A 19,165-nucleotide genomic window follows, 5' to 3' on the forward strand; every position below is an offset into this window, starting at 1 on the left:
CCACAACATTCAGTAACATTGATTGGCCCAAAATGCTGTGAATCAAACAATGATTGAGGGGGACCATTAAAACTGCCTGTTTAAGTTATCGATACACAGTGGTGAAACCATTCTCTCACCTTCAAATTGCCTTTCAATCTCACTCTCATTTACTCTCATCTTACTCTTACTCAAACAAAGAGCGGATACTCTGCAGCTTGACTTGGCCTTATATCTATACTGTACTGGAACCACTGGCTTGATTAGCAGTATAATCTTCCATGACTAGCTCAGTTGTCCAATCACCATCACTGTTCCCTGTTAACTATTCACTAATTAGCAACCCCTCTGGTACGAGAAACTTTTCTTGAATTATGAATGACTTGTCTTGCTAAATAAAAGAACATGGTGTCTGTATGAATTTGTGCTGCTATTACTGGCTGCATGCTTCCCAACGCACCAGGCAACATCCAACTCACCACTAAAAATACTAATAGTAGGAGAGACAAAATTAATAAATATTAACTTTTTTCATGCTGCACAATCAATGTCTTAAGGACATTACTAATGCACAATCTTATAATGCTCGAACTCGAAACTCTACGAATTTTCTGATGAGAAATTTAAATCTGTGGAGCACAGGGGCAAATAAAGGGGAAAAAGTTATGTTTTGCTAAACATCCTTAAGCAATGCTTGTAATCCTAACTTTGATACTAAGCTACAAAATGCATGAAATGACAATCTAACCTAAACTTTTAACAGCTATGTATATACCCTCAATCTCTTCAAGTGTTTTTCCTTGAAGATTTTTAAGGGACCCTTTCTCCATAGCAAGAAGTAGTTTTGATATTTTGGCCAGCTGGGTTGTAGCCTCTGGAAGCCTGTAATATTTCTCTGTGGACATGAATATCATGGCCAAAGAAGTCGGCAACTTGGTCTGTCACAGCCCGGCTCTAGACTGTGGCAAAAAAGGAAAGTCACACGGGTATCAATAATACAAAAGTAAATTTATTTAACACAAAGTACTCAAAACAAACAAAAGATAACAATAGGTAGGGTTAGTCTGTAAAATCAGTCATGTAGGGAGTGGATGAGTGAATGTATGCTGTGTGGGTGTTGTGTGGTGAAACAAGAGAAACAGAACCAAAAGCAACACAGGAGTGTGTGGAGGAGAGAACAGAGGATCTGAACTGGCCGCTTCTGACTTTAGATATGGGGCACCCTGGGCCCAGGTGTGTCCCATCCTGCTAATTGGCGTGCTCAGGAACCTGCCCCTGCAAACAAAGCACAGCAGCAACGAGCACAAAGCAGAGGGGCCGTCACAGGTCCAACTCATGGTTTTTGAGGTTCAGGACCTGGAATAAGGTTGCAACATGTTTGCGTAACGGTTTTGACCTGAGGTGATGTGGATTCTGAGCACCACACTCATTTGCATATCTCCTTAAACAACAGCGGGGTCTTGTGAATAAAAATGTATTCTCCTCTGGAACTGCACATTCTTTTCTGTTGCTTATGAGGAGTGTCAATGAGTCAACCATGTCTGCTGATAGCAACCCGACAACTTTTCGCCCTCTTTTACCCCTAATTTCCACATGGCTGAAATGTTTACAGACTTTTGTTCAAACTTTGTCTGGCCAACAGCAACATCTTTATGGAGGCCAGCCGTGTCCCTCTCGAGGAAGCCCTTTAGTTACATTTGCAACCTCTCCTTCACGTCGTCGGTTGAACAGTATTTTTGCCAAAGTTGCTCTGTAAAGTTCACCATTGACTTGTGGTGACGTCATCTTTCCCAGGTTCTCAGATGCTAAACCTGCAGTTTTTTGAAGATGTTGGTGGACACGTTGCATGTCTTCTGTGAAAGGCAGGGTAGATGGTTTGTTAAAGCGCTCCTCACTCAAGGTGGTCAAAGCTGTGTGAGAGACAAGTTCAGACCACTTTGAGGTATACAGTGTTTTAAAAGTCTGGGTTGACTTTTACAGCTCACTGTCTGCCATTAGAGCTCTGCAGTGTATGATGTCACATATCTTTTGCACTGAGTGACCCAACTGCAGTGCGAGGCTCGGCGTTTTGCAGCAGTGCTTTTTTTCATCAAACCAAGACACCTTCTTGACAGCTTGGATCACCAAATGAAAATTTCCCAGTCTTACAGCATAGTGAGGATCTGCCTCTGTTGAAATCTGTTGAAAAAGGGAGAAAATACCATTAAATTACCAGTAAGGCACAACAAGACTGTACCTGTTGATATTTATTGAGTTAACAATACAATTATCTTTAGAGGAGAATGATAAAGCTAAACTATTGAAGTACAACATTTATTTTATATTTCAGTAACAAAAGCATGTAGAAGAAAAATATTTGCTTCGTACTGGCGAGTCATCTGACGTTTCTATGTTTTCATGTGACACATCACAAAGCAAAACTATACAATGAGTGTGTTTACATGGACATGAGTATTACAGTTGTGATCAGGTTTTTGAAATATCCCGTTTTTCTGTTTGTGCGCGTAAACATCATATCCCGATTTCAGAGTTGAATGTGTTCACCTTATCCAGCCTCTTGAACGGATCGACTGTGTTACACAGCCGGTCGAAGGAAACCCTTCTCATGTGGAAATGTTCCCTCCACTCTGAATCATTGAACTCCATCATGACAACCCTCTCACACCAGTCACAGCTACATATCTTCGCCCACTGCTCCCCTTGTCCTAAGCGTTGGAAAATGTGACAGCCTGACACCGGTCAAAAGACATGTTGAATATTTCTTGTCGCTCTCGTCTCCCATTACTAGTGATAAGGTGGAGATCCATGATGCAATGCTGCTGTGTAATAGTGTTAAAGCTGCTCTAAGACAGAGTGGGCTTGTTTTCAACAGCCACAGAGAAATTAATTTAAGGTTAATGATTACAGGAATGTTGGATTAACGGTTTCAGAATTGCTGCTTTGTGTTTGTAAACATATTACAGGCGCCTACGCAAACAGAACACAGTAATCAGTAACTGGATCATGTATACATCAGTGACCAGGATACTAGTATTTATCATGTGTACTGGGATATGCATAATCACATTTCCTTGTGTTCCATGTAAACATCATACACCGAATATGATCAGAACCAGGAAAAGCCTCATAATTGAGATACTTGTGTCTATGTAAACGCGCTCAGTGACTGAACAAAGCTGACTATTCAATATTACTTTACATGGCACACTTGTTGTTTTTGTGTGAGAATACTGTTAAAATTATGGTAAAATCACACAGCAATGTGTTAACTCTTTGTGAAAACCAAGTTCTGTCTGTATGTTTAATCTCAGTGGCCAGTCAAGAGTCTCCATAGTTGTAGGTTATCTCTTCCCTTGGTCTGATATCCTTGATTGCTAATAAACAGTGATGAGGCTGTCCATCCACAATGATCGTCCTCATTCTGCTGTTTGAGTTTACATGATCATCATTGATGAGTCTCCCTGGGGAGTCAACCTCTTTAGCTGCTTCAACACTGGAATGGCAAAAAATTATGATTACAAAATGTAAAAGTGTAACGACAGAGGCACACTATGCTGAATGAATGAATAAATCACGACAACTGTTACTACTATTACTAGTACTACTACTATTACTACTACTGCTACTGCTACAACTGCTACTAACATTGAGTTGGTGCAAAATAGCAGAGTTTGTTTTTCTAGGTGAAATTAAACTTGCAAACGATGCTGTGAATTAATTATGGCAATACACATACCATATTTTTTCCCATTGCAATGAATTTCCAACATGAAAACCTTCAGGGCATCACGTTACACTCTTAGCCAGTTTTCATATTCCTGTTTGCTTATGACTTCCCCTCAATATTCAATAAGGAAGTCTCCTTTCTGAAAGTGGCGGCAACTAAACACTCCTCGACCTAATAAAGAACAGAGAATGTGTCAAAAAAAGTGATGAGATTAAAAAATAATTAGAAGTAGGCCTTTGCTAAAGAATCTTTAACAAATACCTTGGCAACTCACCTTTGAATGAATTAATATTATAATATTTTATATTGAATCCATCCTTGTCCTTATCCAAGGATGAAAATATGCTGCCTTTTCTTTAGGTTTAATCTTGACTCTCTGTGGCCTCATGGCCGACATCTCATGCTAAAGATGATGATGACTGCAGTAAAGATATAGAAAAAAAAATATGATCAGTTTAACTGTCACAGTTATGTGACAATGTCAATGTCTCCATAAATCTCTCTCTCACACACACACACACACACACACACACACACACACACACACACACACACACACACACACACACACACACACACTCATTTTCACCACCTGGCTGGCCCTTATTATGACTCATCAACCCGGGGAAAGGAGCTCTCAGGCGGGCACAGTTTGACAGCCCTCTGTGCTGTCCCTGCATACTTTAGCCACAGGGAGGCTGACAAAATGACAAGAGCTCTCCAGGAAATATATAAAATTACAGACAAGTCTGCTGAGATTCTGCTGCACCGTCTCACCCTATCAGTGGATTTTCAAGCCAACAAATCACTGCAAGTATCAACCAACCAGACAAGTTGTTTTAAAGTGAAACATAATAAGAGCCTGTGGACATACACAGCAAGTCGAGTTTAGTTCAGGTACCTCGAGAAAGCTACTTGGTTAGTTTATTATTTAATCATTTATGATTATTAAAGCACTAATATTGAATGTTTTCCAATTGTACCTTGTAAGCGAACCTGTTCTACAGCAAATATGGTAACTGTTACAGCAGCCATTTTTGTTTTGGTCGATAAATGTTGAGGCGGTTAAGACACGCTGTAATCATTCCTCCTGTTCATACTGGCTAGTAAGGCTCCAGCAGTTTGAGTTAGTCATATCAAGTGGATATCTGCCACATTTACAGTCCTTTTAGCATCAAATTCCCTTTTTGTGTTTGTGACTGAAGCTTCATATTAGCTTCAGATAAACTTTTAAATACATTTTTGCACAGAAGGAGAACTGTGGATTTTGTCCCCCATCGCTTACACTGTAAGTGCATTATGAAGGGATCTTCTAATGGTCAGTATGAACAGAAGGAATTATTACAAGAAAAACTTATTTTAATGTTCATTTGGGCTCCTGACTATAGTTTTAAGACAGACTTGGAAAATTGTGAACCTTAAGTAACGTTCTCCGAGCCAAGGCTGCTGTCATCTTGATTATGATTCTCAAAAGCAAAGGTTTATATTGCTCACATTTATAAGTATAAATATATGTTACTATTTCAATGCATTTACTTTGGGCAATAATAATTGTGGTGTTGGTAGATTTATATGGCATGATGTGGTTCATACGAAATATTAGAAGTAAACCAACATTATTACGCTACCTGCAGGCCGCCGGCAGAGAAGACTATTTACATTTGATATACCATCGTAACAGAGGAGTCATATAACGAGAATCATTCTGGATCATGTTGGACTTTTTTGTTTTTTTTGTTTTTGCCATCGTTCAGGGCAGGGTTTATATTTATTTGAATTGGCTTCAAATGGCCATATGACAATTTATTAATGTCTCGACCATATAATATCATTTTCATCAAGTTTGATAGCAGGCCATGTTTAGAGTGTCGCTGTGCTTTAAAGTCATCGTGTCTTCGTTTCTTTGGTTAAAATGCTGATTTTGTTTAAGATAAACAGAGGGAACATGGACGAGGTACGCTTAGAAATTCTTGTGAAAATGTTAATTTGTTAGGACAGGTTGTCGTACAGTGTACAGCCAGCTAGAAATGGATAAGAGTACCTGAAAGTAGCCGATAATGAACATGAGTACTCGCTTGACTCACTGTGCTGTCGCTTTTTTGTTTGCGCATGCGCACGAGTAAATGTCTGTAAACAGGATCGGTAACACTTTCCAACTTGTGGGAAAACACATCGCTGTATCGCTGTTTCAGATTCACCTAGTCTTAACGGCGAAAGAAAAAACTACGTTTCTTAATATGTTGAAATGATTTTTTTTAAAAAACAGAGGCGTGGTTAAGGTCGCCATATTACCCACAATGCATAGCGCGCGGATGGCAGTTTTAACTTAAACTGCTTTTACTCTTTACTTTATTCGTCACCGACAGCGTTTTGTTACGATTATTGGAGGTTTTTCTATTTGAAGTTTAATCCCACTGAATATTAACCATAGTATTTGTGGATATAATGCATCGTGAGTGAGGACGTTAAGGCGGAGAACCGGGTGGGCTGTTTGGTAACTCTGAAACTCAGTACACTCTTGTTTCTCTTCAGATCGTATAAATCTTTCGCCTTTTACTAAAGATTTCCGTGGAGAGGAACAATAAGAGTTTCACCCAATTTTTTGATGCCCTGCGTTTGTGGGGCTTTCTAATTATGTGAAAAAGAAATAATGAAACATGAAACTGTCTCCTGTCTGAGAGATATTGTCGTGACTACTCTAACGTCACAATGCGAAACACATTAGTCTTTCCTTCACGACGAGGTGGCGTGTTTGGTTAGTTGTAAATATCGCGTAATTGTTGTATTTTATCAGATTACCAGATTTCATTTTAAAAAAAACATCATTTAGACATTTGTGACTAGTCTATCTCGTCACTGCTTTTAAAACAAAACCTCAACATCAAACAAATATTTTAAAACATAAAATAGTAATAAAAGAATTTACATTACGGAAAGTAAAAATGTAAACAGCCCTCGAAGTTTTCAAGCGCTGAATTAGTTGTATTAAGCATAATTGACCACTAGACGGCAAACTCAAACTACATCACCTCACATTGTACAACATAAAGAACCACATTTCATAAACATTTGTCTTGGCTCTACAAATCCAGTCATGGGTGATTTATTTAACACCCTGCTATTATGTGCTGAACTGTCACAGGAGCATCTTTGCACAGCCTGCACCTGGGGTCCTGTCTGGTGTGGTAGATCCTCGCCTCCATTGATCTTTTACTAAGTGTCTGTTCTTGTGCTGCCATGATTAGTGCTTCTGTGCTGTCCTTCAGTCCAGCCTTTTCCAGCCACTGGCAGGATTTCTTGATATCAGCCACTTCTTCTATCTGTCGGTGGTACATGCCGTGTAGGGGCTTGTCCCTCCATGGGGGGCCTTCTTCCTGATGTGTGTGTATATATATATGAAGACTATTCTTTGTCTAACTTGTTAACTTTTATTATCTGCCTGTATTGTTTTACTTTTTTTTATTATTTATTTTGTCTTCACTGTGGGACAGCAGGCAACCTGCTGGAAAACAGTTTCTAAACTGAGTCAGGCCAACAGCTGGTAATGGTTTTACATTGCCACATGTTATTGCTAAAAATAAAAGAAAAATGAGGGGGGAAAAAGAAAGAAAAATAAGTCATGAATTCTTGCAGACTTTAACTTCAAATTTGAGTACTGATTTTGAGTTTCAGTGATACAAAGGTTGATTCTTCTTTTGTTTAACCATGTTGAAATATCCTGCACAGAACAGTGAGTGTGACATTTTAAATGACAAATTTAAATTTGACATTTCAATTGACAATTTTATATCATATAAATGTTCACATCACCATACCAAGAAAGAATTAAAACATACAAACCCCCCGCTATATCAACTTTTTAGTTTCTGCAGCAGCCGGACATACATGTATCTCACTGAGGTCCCTCTTTTCACTAGATGAACCATTTTAAGTTGTTGCCCTGGGTTACATTATATTATTACATAGTATATCAATTTGATTGCATATCGATTACATATCGACATAAAAATATTGCTTAAAGGAACTTGAAACTAATTCAAAATGTAAAAAATCACATGCATGACTATGACGTGTGGATGGGGTTGAAAGTGAGTAGCTGTATTTCACCAAATCGCCTATAGGGGGCAGAAAGACCCGGCGGTGTAAAGTCAGCAGGAAAGAGGAAGAATACTTTCGGGAAAAGAAGAAGCAAAACAGTATTCATTTAATTTTGTTCTCATTTGCTTCCTTTCTAATTATGTAATCATGACTATCGTATTTATTGTTTTGATTATAATCCTTTGTTTGATAGAAGTTTTGGAGAGAGGCTTTAGTCCGCACTCCAGATCAGTGGGCGGCGGTAATGCGCCCGGAAGCTGTTTGCCAACCGCCAATAAAACCAAAAGAAGAAGAAGAAAGCAAAACAAAATGTCGAATTTCATCTGAAACAGGAGAGCGCTCGTCCTCTGGCACAATCAGGCTGTAGCAGGGTGTTTTTCTCATTCTTGGATTTATAGTAAACATCTCTGACAGTCAGAGTCGTTCGTCCTGAGAGAAGGAGTCCTCACAGAAACAATAAACTCTGAATTATCACACGTTTTGAGACCAGTGGACTCCTGGACCAGAAAGGAGAAGTCGACCAGATGAGATAGATCCACGTCTAAAATCTTATGATCGTGTAAGGTGCAGATCATTATTGTAGTTAGAAGAAGGCTAATAGTATCTGTCCTCAGTTGAGACCAGTCATGGATGCTGATGATGTCGTAAAGACTGAAGACTTAACAGAGTTTGACAGTAGTACTGCTGCTGCTGCTACTGCTGCTGCCGATGAGGATGATGATCAACAACACATGGCTGGCACACCACCGACGAAAAAGCAAAGGAGGAATAAGAGTGTTATCTGGAAATATTTTACCATCTGTGATAATGATTTCACCAAGGTGGTGTGCAACTTATGCAAGAGAGTTGTGAGCAGAGGCAAGGATTTAGCACATCTCACCACCAGTGCCATGCACAATCATATGCACTACAAACATCGCAATGTGGTAGGCATCCGTACCATCCAGAGTGGCAAGAGATCACAGCCAAACCCTTCCTATCCCGCCTTACCAACAAATCACTCAATAAACCAGGAAATCACTGAAAGTGTGGGCGAGATGATCTGCATGGATCTTTTGCCATATTCATTTGTGGAGAACAAAGGTTTCTGTAAACTCATGACTGTGGTGGCTCCTCATTACACACTTCCTAAAGGCATTCACTTCAGCCACAAAGTTGTACCACAACTGCACCAAAGAATGAAAGCTAAAGTTAAAGACAGCCTTGAGAATATTGAGGGCAATGTTGTGCATTGCACAGCTGACATCTGGAGCAGAAAGTTCTCAACCAGCTCGTACCTGTCTCTTACAGGACATTGGATTGTACAGAATACATCAGGGTTTGTGGCTGTGACACACAAACGCGTCAGCGCATTGCTGAATATGAAAGTCATCGATACAGAGCACACTGCAGCACATATCTTGCAGCACCTCCAGGAGCTTGTTGAAGACTGGCAAACTATGGTACCACACAGATTTACTGTTGGCTTCTTTGTCACTAACAACACATGCAACATGGTGAAAGCCATGTCAGAAAGCGGCTTTGAGCACGTTAGATGCATGGCTCACTCCCTACACTTGATTGTAACAGCCGCTATTGAAGAGTGCCATGGTGTAGTTAGTGTAATTAACACAGCGAGACAAATCACCAACACTGTGCATATGTCAAATAAAGCCTTAGCTAAGCTGCATGAGATGCAGGAGCAACTTGGCCTCACTGTGGCGGCCTTAATTCATGACATGCCAACCAGGTGGAACACAGCGTTGTTCATGCTGCAGCGCCTGCTGGAGCAGAAGGAGGCACTGATTGCCATGGCCAAAGTGATGAACCTTGGTGGGTCCGTTTCAGAGCATCAGTGGACTTTGATGGAGGCCATAGTGACAGTGCTGGAGCCATTTGAAGAAGCAACACGCACAGTGTGCCAAGATGAGACATCTATCTCCTCTGTGATCCCCTGCATCCAGGCCCTCAGAGCCTCACTGACTGAACTTTTAGCAAATAAGGACGTGAGCGATCTATTAGAGACTCGCAAACTAGTTGTCTCACTGCAGACCCACCTTGAGGAACACTTTCAACATGTCTTTGAAATGCCCATCAACACCTATTTCAAAGCCACTCTCTTAGACCCCAGATTTAAGATCATGCCCATGGCGCTGCTCAGCAAGCTGGATTATGACAGGCTGAAAGGTGCTGTGGCGCTGGAGGTTGAGGAGGTGTTGGAGCAGGACGGCATGCTTTCAGCAGGTGAGGCGGGTCCTTCATCAGGTGGGCTGCTAGAATCAGACGGCACCAGCAGCAAGCCAGCGAGCCTTTTCTGGGGTGCAATGCAGAGTCTTACCGCAAATAATACAGCATCACTGTCAAAGACAGTGACAGCATCATGTTTAGTGGAGAACTACCTAGCAGAGGGCAGCACCCAGTCACTCTCCTCAGACCCAGTGATTTCCTACTGGTCAGCAAAGATGGCACAATGTCCCGCACTGGCTCGGGTGGCCATCAAATATTTGGCCTGCCCACCGACGAGCGTCTCCTCCGAGAGGCTCTTGAACACAGCGAGAGATGTTGTTGGTGCTGATTACAGACTTCTCCCTGTCCACGTGCCGCAGCTGGTTTTCACCAAGTACAATTTGGGGAAATTTGAATAACTGTGTTCTCATGTCTGTAAGATGCTGTACTTTGTCTTATAGATGCTCCTCTGTTTGACATGTTATCGCTGAAACCTTGAATTAAGAGTGCATAAAGATAGAAACTCGTATGTGTAGAGAGAAAATATATGAATAAAGCTGGATTTACAGTCTTAAGTTCACTTTGGGATGCAAAAGAGCTGGTTCTGATACTAGAGTAAGCCGTTGTAAGCTCTGGAGAGATGTATGCAACCTTTCCAAGCTAGACTTCTTGTGTTATTTATGTTTCATGCTTGTTGTCTCCATGAATGAGGTGAAAATAATCTTCTGCATGCTCCATAGAAACTTTTCACCAACCCTTTTTGGGCACCTTGTCATCAGACACTGGATCTTTCACAGAGAATTTTTTTTATATTATTTTTTGTATTTTTAATTTGTAAGCCTTGGTTGTATTTTATCACTTAGTGTTTTTTACTCATAACACTATGTGGCATCTTATATTTTGTTAGACGTGTTGCAATAAAAAATAAAAAAAAACAACATGAGATTTTGTGTTTATTTGAACTGTTCCCTGTATTTCTTTAAAGTTGTGGCCATCATAAGATTAGGGGAAAATTGAAGGAGGAAGGAGATATCAGTAAATGTATGGAGAAAAAAATGTAAATAGATGCAAATTGCATTTCATTAATAAGGATATTTGCAGCTGGGTAACATGATTTGTCCAGACTTAATAATCACACACTAAATCCAACCTGGATCTGATACAACTGGAGTTGAGCTTCTAGTCTAAACACAGTAAATGATGTGAGCTCAAACTCCAGTGCAGGTTAGGTTATATACTTCAGTGACCTGGATTACTTCAATGTCAAGTGGTACTATAAGCTACTGCACTTATTGCATGACTGTGTAATGTTAGGCCCATCTCGACCAGCCCAGTTTAGCCAATTTGCAGATAAGAGTTAGAGAAAGTCAAAGGTCCAGATCTGAAAAAAAAAGAATTGTAAGGAAAGTGCAACCACTTCTGATGAGGAAACATTTGTTCCAGCAAATTCCATCAAGAGAGGTTCCTCTGCATCTCACTCTTTTAAAATAAAATCTCCCCCTTTTGGGGGACATTTTAAATAAAGTTTCATAGACAGCTTTTAAGTGCACTTCAGGTTTAATAGAAAGATTTATACTCTAAGCATGCAGCTAATTTTATCAGCAGCAATTAGTGCAAACATTTGAAACCATTTTGAGAAGTATTGCAGGGTTTCTTTGTCATACAGTTTTTCTTCAGTTCTTCAAGATCACATGTGGAATTATGTACAAACCAAATCTAGGAAATGTTCTCTGCACTTTGTCAATATAAAGTTGTGTACATGTTCAAACGGCTTGGCTTGGAAGCTTCGACAGTATTAATCTAACTGTAAAGGATAAAGGAGCCTTGCAAATGGTAACCAACACGCCGTTAAATATTTTATTAGACAACACATTATACTATACTTACATTTTTTCATACACTCATTAGTTTCCAATTTGATATCTTATTTATCAGAGTTTTCTTTTTGGTCAAACTTTATTGCTTCAAGATATAACAGAAGCTCTCATTGTCCACTTCTTTTAAATGATGTATTGCCAAACTAATGCAGACATTTACTGATGCATTTCTCAAATCTTGCAGTAAGCCTCTGTAAATTGTCACCTTCATATCCATTCATAAACTGCTTCACAACCTTTTACAAGACTCTCCAGGTTCTCTCTACCTCTTCTCAGTCCTAGCTATTATCAGCAAGTAGTAACTGACCATTTGTATTACTATGCTAGTCACAACAAAGCCAATACATCTCCTGATTGTCTCTTACCAACTTACAAATGTACGTATTAATGAAAAGGTTTTCAAGCTATGAAATCATCTCTTTTCTAATGCTCCACTTTGTATCAAAGGCACAAATACAGCAAATCCACCTCTGCTGTGACGGACACCATAAGAGCAAATCTAGATACTTTTGAGGGTAACATATATAGAAAATTGTTGAAAGAGGATCTCTCAAACAGTGACATCTCTGATATTTGTGCTGATATTTAAAGTGTTTTTCTGGCCCTTTCACTGTGTATCATGGTTTTTATGTCACAGTGATCTCCTCCAGCAGGTCAGCGGGGAAGTAGCCCAGCTTGCGTCCAGTGCTGACCTTCAAGTAGCCGCCTTTTTCATCTCCTTTCTTCACCACAATCTGAAACACAGAGTGACACAGCACACCCCAACAGGTATCAGTATCAGTATTATGTTGAAACACTCTCGCAAAGACCCCTGCAGATTGATAAATGCACCATTTGTGTGTGCTGAACTTGAGGATACAACAGTTATTTTGTTAGTAAAACACTGAAGAGATTAGCAATGTTCTTGGACAGCAGGACGTTGTGCTAACTATGTTACAACTCCATTAGTGAGCTCTAAAGACAAAAACATTGTACAGTGTTTGTGCAAAATCTGATGAGAGAATTGTTGCCTGTTCAGTTATGCACACGCTAATAAATATAAACTACACACAAGTGCAATTACCTGATCTTTCTTCAGTGTGATTTGTCCCATCTCTCTGTTCCCTACAAAAGAGCGAGTCACCTTGAAAACTCTTTCTGATGCACGCACTTTTATGAGGTAGTTGGTGGGGAAATAGCCCGTCTTCTCCCCCATCTTTCCCTGAAAATAGAGCGAGCAGACTCTGAGTTCATCTTCAGCAGAAACATTAAAGAACTAGAACAAGGAATGATTGGGTCGAACACGGTTTACTGCAAACTAAAAGAACAAAGTTAAATGTTCAGATGAAGGCTAAAAGTTTGACTCACCCTCCACCACTCTTCATTGGAGTCATCCAGCACTGTGATCCGATCACCAGGGCTAACACACAAACACAAAATAAAGTCTTTTACTGCTGCTTTTTGTTTAATGATTACAAAAATCAAAATGAAAAAAATGTAGTGGTGTGTTATGAAAGTAAATTTAACTGAATAAATATAATAATTAATACTTTCAAACGTACTGGAAGTCAAGGTCGTCTTTCTCTATGGCCTTGAAGCGGTAGAGAGCCAGGTAATAGTGGGACTGTGAGAATGTGCCTTTACTCTGTTGACAAAACAGCACAGATTCTACTGTAAATGATGACTGATTTATAACAAAAATATATGCACATCCAGTATTACAGCTGGTAGATCAGGGCCTTTGTCCTCTGGAGCTGCTTAAGAGTAAAACTGAACACTTTTTCTCACCTTGTCATCTGCTTTGTCTCCTCCTTTCTCCTTCTTATCATCAGGCTTCCCTGTATGAACATCAGACATCAGAGTCATCAATAAAGTCTGTGCCTTGTGATGAAGGATTTAAATCCAGTAACTTAGAAATGAATAACAAATCATTTCATGTTTTTTTCTCACTTTTTGGGTAGGTCATTTTCTTTTTTCCCTGAACTTTAAAGCATTTTCACAACATAAAATATCTTCTGAAATTATTTTATTTAACCACATAGTAATATGTTCAAATTGTGTAATTATTATGAGCCCAACTAGCAGAGTAACCATCATATTCCTCTGTACCTTCTCCTCCCTCTTCATTCTCTTTGGGCTGATGGTTCTCCTCTTCCTCTTCCTCCATCATCACCATCATCTTGAGGATAAACATTGTAAACATCAGCATCATACACAAGTATATTTTTTGACTATGTATTAATATAATACTTCAAACCCTTTTAAGAGATTGTATTTGCTTTAATAGTCAGGATTCATTCACTGGTCTCAGTGAATCAATTTTAGTTTACACGGTGTGATTAAAAATATATTGTTCGCTCACATTTTTCTTGTCATTTTCATTCTTTTTGCGCTCCTTATTTGCCATGATGACTCCAACCCGCAGGGTGTCAAAGACTGGGTCGTGAAGGTTTGGGTTGTCTGGTTGAGGATAGAATAGTTAGACAGATCATTAAATAATAGTACAAATAATTAAAGCGCACACTTTCACACATAGACTTTACTCTTTCACGAACAATAAATGAATAGATTAAAAGGTTAAGAAACTTAGATATACAGGACACATTATCATTCAGCATTCGGTGGACTCACTTGGATCTGGTTGGTCACTGCCATATAAGGGGGAGCTGTAGGCCCTTCTGAAGCCAGGCGGCTATAGGGAACAAATAGAGAACACAATGTTTCAATGTTTCAGGACATTTTTAGTCATGAATATCACCAGGGGTAAAATAATATGGACTCTTCATACATATAGTGGCTATTGCACTGTATATTTATTGTTGTTTTATAAAGAAGTAATTTCATTCCCAAAGCACGACAGCAGAAGAAATAGGACTCACAATTTTGCCAAAGCATCTCTGGAACTCAACATAGGACTGACATGAATGGTGGATGTTGGTCTTGCAGTTTTTACACCTCAGAGCAAACTTGTTGTTCACTGAAAATTAAGCAAAAGAACAGCAACGGGGCCTGTCAGAAACCAAGACTGAAGCGTATAAATAGCACATTTATAAGAAAGAATCGTGTGATGTTGTTGATGTAGTTTCCAATACATACAGACTATCATGCGAGCGCAGACGTCACAGAACTTGGGTTTCTTGCAGTAGTGGTCCTTGAACTTGTGGGGTTTGTCGTTGACACGGACAATGGGCTCTTCTGGTTCTGGTTCCTTCTCTTCCACCTCCACCTCCTCTTCATATATGAAATAGACCTGGAGACACAACAAGACATATCTCAGCCATTTCAAAAACACAATCCATGATCATCGTTTTGATGCTTTGCAGGAAGTTGCCTGCAGAGGGGAAGAAATTTGATAATGTGGATTAAGTCCATGTGAATAATATTGTATGTATGGAAAATTGTATTGTTTAAACAAAACAATGCAATCATCAGAAAGGGACAGTAATAAATCATTTTTTGACTATTTGTCTATTTTAATATCCCTGTCATGTAAAATCAGTGTGTAAATTCAACATTGTGAGTTTTGTTGTATAAAATTTGTTGTGCTAAAACATTGATACACCAGAAAAATGACCATTCCAGAGTCTATAATTTATGTATAGTTTGCACATTTTCTTCTTGCAGAAAGACCATACAACCCAAATCATACATGAGCACTATCATTAAAGTGTTGTTTAACGTATTTTTAAGTATAACTGTGGTGTACTATTCTAAGGATGTGGCCATACAGGTTTTTTATATCATATGATGTTTGAAAAGATTTGCATTGTTCAGCCTTATATTCCACTTTATAGCGTCTAAATAGTCACATGTAGTTCATCCCCCAGCAGTGTTATGTTAACCCACAGGGGGGAATAAAAGACAGAAACACTTAAGTCAGGGCTCGTGTTTTTCCGATCAATGCCGCACTGCGTTCCTGTGCCAGCTGGTGGCTATTTTAAACTGCCCGGGAATGGCACCTCTAACAGTGGGGGTTTGACATGGTCCTGTCACTCACAGTGTCTCCATCCTCCCTCACTACGTTGTCAGGAACTGGAGGGTTGTCATGGATATCCACAGAGTTTTTGTCATCCTCTCTAACACACGCACACACATATAAAGAAAAGAACACAAAGCCACAAGTGAGATCAGATCACGCAGCTACACGTCTTTACTTTCATGTGAAAAGTTGTAACTTGTTTTTTTTCATTTGAAATCTTATTTTCTGTAGGTGAACACTTAAAACTTTAACGATGTTAAAAACACAACATGTCAACATGAATATTATAAAAGCTGGAGTTACAAGGTTTCCATCGGACATGATGTGACTGACAGGCTTTGTGCCAGTGTCAAATTGCCATTCCACCTTAAAATAGTTGAGTGTTGATTATTTACTCTGGGAGACTCATGTGATACAGTTTGTCAAAAGAACATGGAGTTGCTTCATCATCATTGTATCTGACGATAGAAAAACAAAGTGTTTTCTGAGGTTTTTGTGCTTTTCAGCCTCAGCTGATGCAAAATTTAGTTCACTTAAAGAGACTTGTGGAGATGTTGAGGAGGTGCATGCAGGCAAACTAGGACAAACAATATATGTTTTATTGCACATGTAATTGAACTAATTTAAGGAATTATACTCACTGGTCCATGATGTTGGGTGGACAATATCAGCACTGCCCCACCTACAAAGATGGATGTATTTAGTTTTCTCTCAAGCTAATTATTGTGAAGAGTTGATATCATGGTTAAATTAAGGGTTAAAGGATTTTGTCTCATGTGTTTTTGAAGCAGCACAGTTGCCCAAAAAAACAAACAAAAAAAAAACAACAGTAAATTGTGTAGGTCATGCTCCTAGAAAAAACTGTGAATCAAGTCCATTAAAGAACTAAACTTCTGTCTTCCTCAAATAACAAATACATAATATAAAATATTTGTCTTATACTGTGTCTTTTCTCATATAAACTGTCATGTGCCAGTACTGGTAAAAATCAACAAGCACCACAAGCCATTTGTGCATCTTTCATACAAACACAAATAGACAGCAAATTACAGTAGGTGATATTTAGCGTTTGCTATATATTTGTCATGTATAGAGGTTGGACTTCACATGGCAGCCAGTCAAAATGTATTAAATTGATTTTGGCTCAGTATTTATCATCCTTTACCATCTATAAGAGGATAATAATAATACAAAAAACTTACAGAAGAATTACATATGATATTTGTGATTTGGAAACTAGATTGGTTCAAACACTGCTGTTTCAGCGACACAAACGTGTTCTGTGAATGCACAACAGATGGATGTATTCTTGTGTCTGTATGAACACGACATAAAAAGTTACATGTAGCTATGCACTTGCAAACACACACACACACACACACAGTGCACTTGTCCACTTGACCCAAACTATTCTAGGTTTGTGAAATTCAATCTCATCACAGCTAAATGTGGCTGCCTTTGCCAGTCAGGGAAAGAAGAGAAAAGTTTCAGAAAGTGTAACAGAAGTAAAAATCAATCTTCATGAATCGGTACAAACATTCTCAATATGGAAATTGTTCAACTAATATTCCAAAGCTGATGCAACTTACTGTAACCCACTAAAAGTAAATTGAATAAAGTGACTGACTTTAACACTTTTATGGCGCTGCAACATTTTGCAACAGAATAACATAAACTGAAAACTTAAAATGTGACATACCTGTTGTCAAAATCCACACAGATAGCAGAAGAAATCCAGCGGGTGGGTAAATCTCTGAATGAGTTCTTCACCCGCTGGCGATGACTGAAGCGCTGTATGGTCAGTGGATCTGAGTCTAACAAACCAGCTGTCCTCACTTTAGGCCCTCAGGATTCTGTGTCCAGCACAGTCTGGGCCCCTTTCTTTATTCCCTCTACAGTCCCTTTTAGGTGATTTTCCAAAGTGATTTCAGGCTCAGCGTGTGAGCATATGTCTGTAATTGTGTACTTATCTGTGATTTTGTATGTGTATTTGTATGTGTGTTTATGTGCGTGCCAAGCTGAGCACTCATGTGTCAAGATGACTGTTTTGGACAGCTGGCCGACGTCGGACTGAGCACCGATGACGAGGGGAAATCAGATACTTTCTCTCCCTGTCTTCTTCACACACATACAGTATACACACCTCTTTCCCCTTGTCCCACTTTTTCACAGACAACAGGGACACACACAGAGATACACACTCATTGTCCTTTTATCCCTTGGATACCAAACAGAAACAATAACAATGCACAAACCTGTGTGTCACCTTATCATTAAACATCTCATCAGATAATTTTAGTTCAGGACTGCAGATACAATTCAAAACAATAAGGTCATGTCCTCAGCAATAAATCTGGTCATTTGGGGGCTTGAAAGAGCTGCGGCTCGGTTTATATTCTACAATTACACACATACGTATGTTGTTTCCTTAGGGCTGCTTCTGATATTTTTTCAATTAAATATAAAAAAATGATTTACACCATCATGAATTGAGATAGAATTTATGGAAATTGAAAAGGTAAAAAAGTAAATAAAATGCAAAATGCTTTTGAATTCTTTGGTGACTGGTCAAAGATTTCACAGAGTGACTTTTTATACGTGACTTCTTTTTTTTCTAAAATCATGGCTACTGCCCTGTTTATGGGATATGTTATATTGTGCTGTGCACTTAGACTTGACCAAGACCTGTTTCATTTTTCTGTCTACACCTAAAATACCTCATAAATGGAGTGTGAGTGTTGTATTAACTCATCTTCATCATATCTTTAAAACTCTTAAAGACTCTTAACTCTTAAAGCCTTACAACATGAGTCATGGGGTCACTAAAATCCAAAGGTTATTTTTTTTCATGTTAGGAGCATGAATTTGCAAATTCTGCATATGTTGTGTGTTTACAACTAATGGCTCACCTGAAAACTGAAGGTTTGTTCTTGCAGTGACATAAAAGGTAAGGCATCAGGTCACCAAATGAACTGTCAAGGGGTCCTGCAGGGGCAAAAATGATCTGTGGGCCCCTCCTGAACTCCCTGTCTTCCTCTGTTTGTGCATTGTTTATATATTAGTTAGTAATTAGTGATTACCTTTTTGGTTTCTTAGTATATATGGACCATGCAAGCAACATACAAACTGAATTAATAACAGCATTAAAACGATATTTTATGTCATGGCCTCAAGATTATGTAGGCCTAATAATGCAGCTGTCACCTTAAGGCCCTTATCATTTCAGTTTATATTTTAGCTGCGTTAATTGTGCATACAGTATTACCACACAAATGTTCAATTTTACAAATTACCACAGACTAATTCCCACACAATAAACCT

The 19,165-nt window shown here is 39.0% G+C and overlaps 1 protein-coding gene, 1 long non-coding RNA gene and 1 other non-coding gene across 3 annotated transcripts; 1 reads left to right on the forward strand and 2 right to left on the reverse strand.

Annotated features, from left to right (window-relative positions):
- Nucleotides 1-968: 968 nt before the first annotated feature.
- Nucleotides 969-5,898, reverse strand: LOC121896371. The gene is made up of 4 exons (XR_006095987.1): nt 5,748-5,898; nt 3,981-4,125; nt 3,716-3,877; nt 969-3,472 (listed from the first exon to the last, which is right to left on the reverse strand). It is a non-coding gene; the product is annotated as an uncharacterized LOC121896371 (long non-coding RNA).
- Nucleotides 5,899-6,218: 320 nt separating this feature from the next.
- On the forward strand, nt 6,219-6,332 carry LOC121896534. The gene has a single exon (XR_006096030.1). It is a non-coding gene; the product is annotated as a U5 spliceosomal RNA (small nuclear RNA).
- A 5,520-nt stretch (nt 6,333-11,852) lies between these two features.
- On the reverse strand, nt 11,853-17,872 carry LOC121896089 (SH3 and cysteine-rich domain-containing protein 3-like). Its single transcript, XM_042409738.1, has 13 exons — nt 17,544-17,872; nt 16,486-16,526; nt 15,863-15,941; nt 14,962-15,115; nt 14,745-14,842; nt 14,497-14,557; nt 14,228-14,325; nt 13,975-14,044; nt 13,654-13,703; nt 13,428-13,510; nt 13,234-13,285; nt 12,950-13,087; nt 11,853-12,620 (listed from the first exon to the last, which is right to left on the reverse strand). Exons 2-13 carry the CDS (start codon nt 16,491-16,493, stop codon nt 12,513-12,515), a joined length of 999 nt encoding a protein of 332 aa, XP_042265672.1. The 5' UTR covers nt 16,494-16,526; nt 17,544-17,872; the 3' UTR covers nt 11,853-12,512.
- Between the last annotated feature and the right edge of the window lie 1,293 nt (nt 17,873-19,165).

The sequence above is a fragment of the Thunnus maccoyii genome, chromosome 4 (assembly GCF_910596095.1).
Source record: "Thunnus maccoyii chromosome 4, fThuMac1.1, whole genome shotgun sequence".
Classification (NCBI taxonomy): Eukaryota; Metazoa; Chordata; class Actinopteri; order Scombriformes; family Scombridae; genus Thunnus; species Thunnus maccoyii.

Coding starts and splice junctions, on each gene's coding strand:
- LOC121896089 (XM_042409738.1), bottom strand. Junction 13,704..13,974: donor GAATGAAGAGGGAGGAGAAG/GTACAGAGGAAT, acceptor ATGTTCATACAG/GGAAGCCTGATGATAAGAAG. Junction 13,088..13,233: donor CCAATGAAGAGTGGTGGAGG/GTGAGTCAAACT, acceptor CTCTATTTTCAG/GGAAAGATGGGGGAGAAGAC.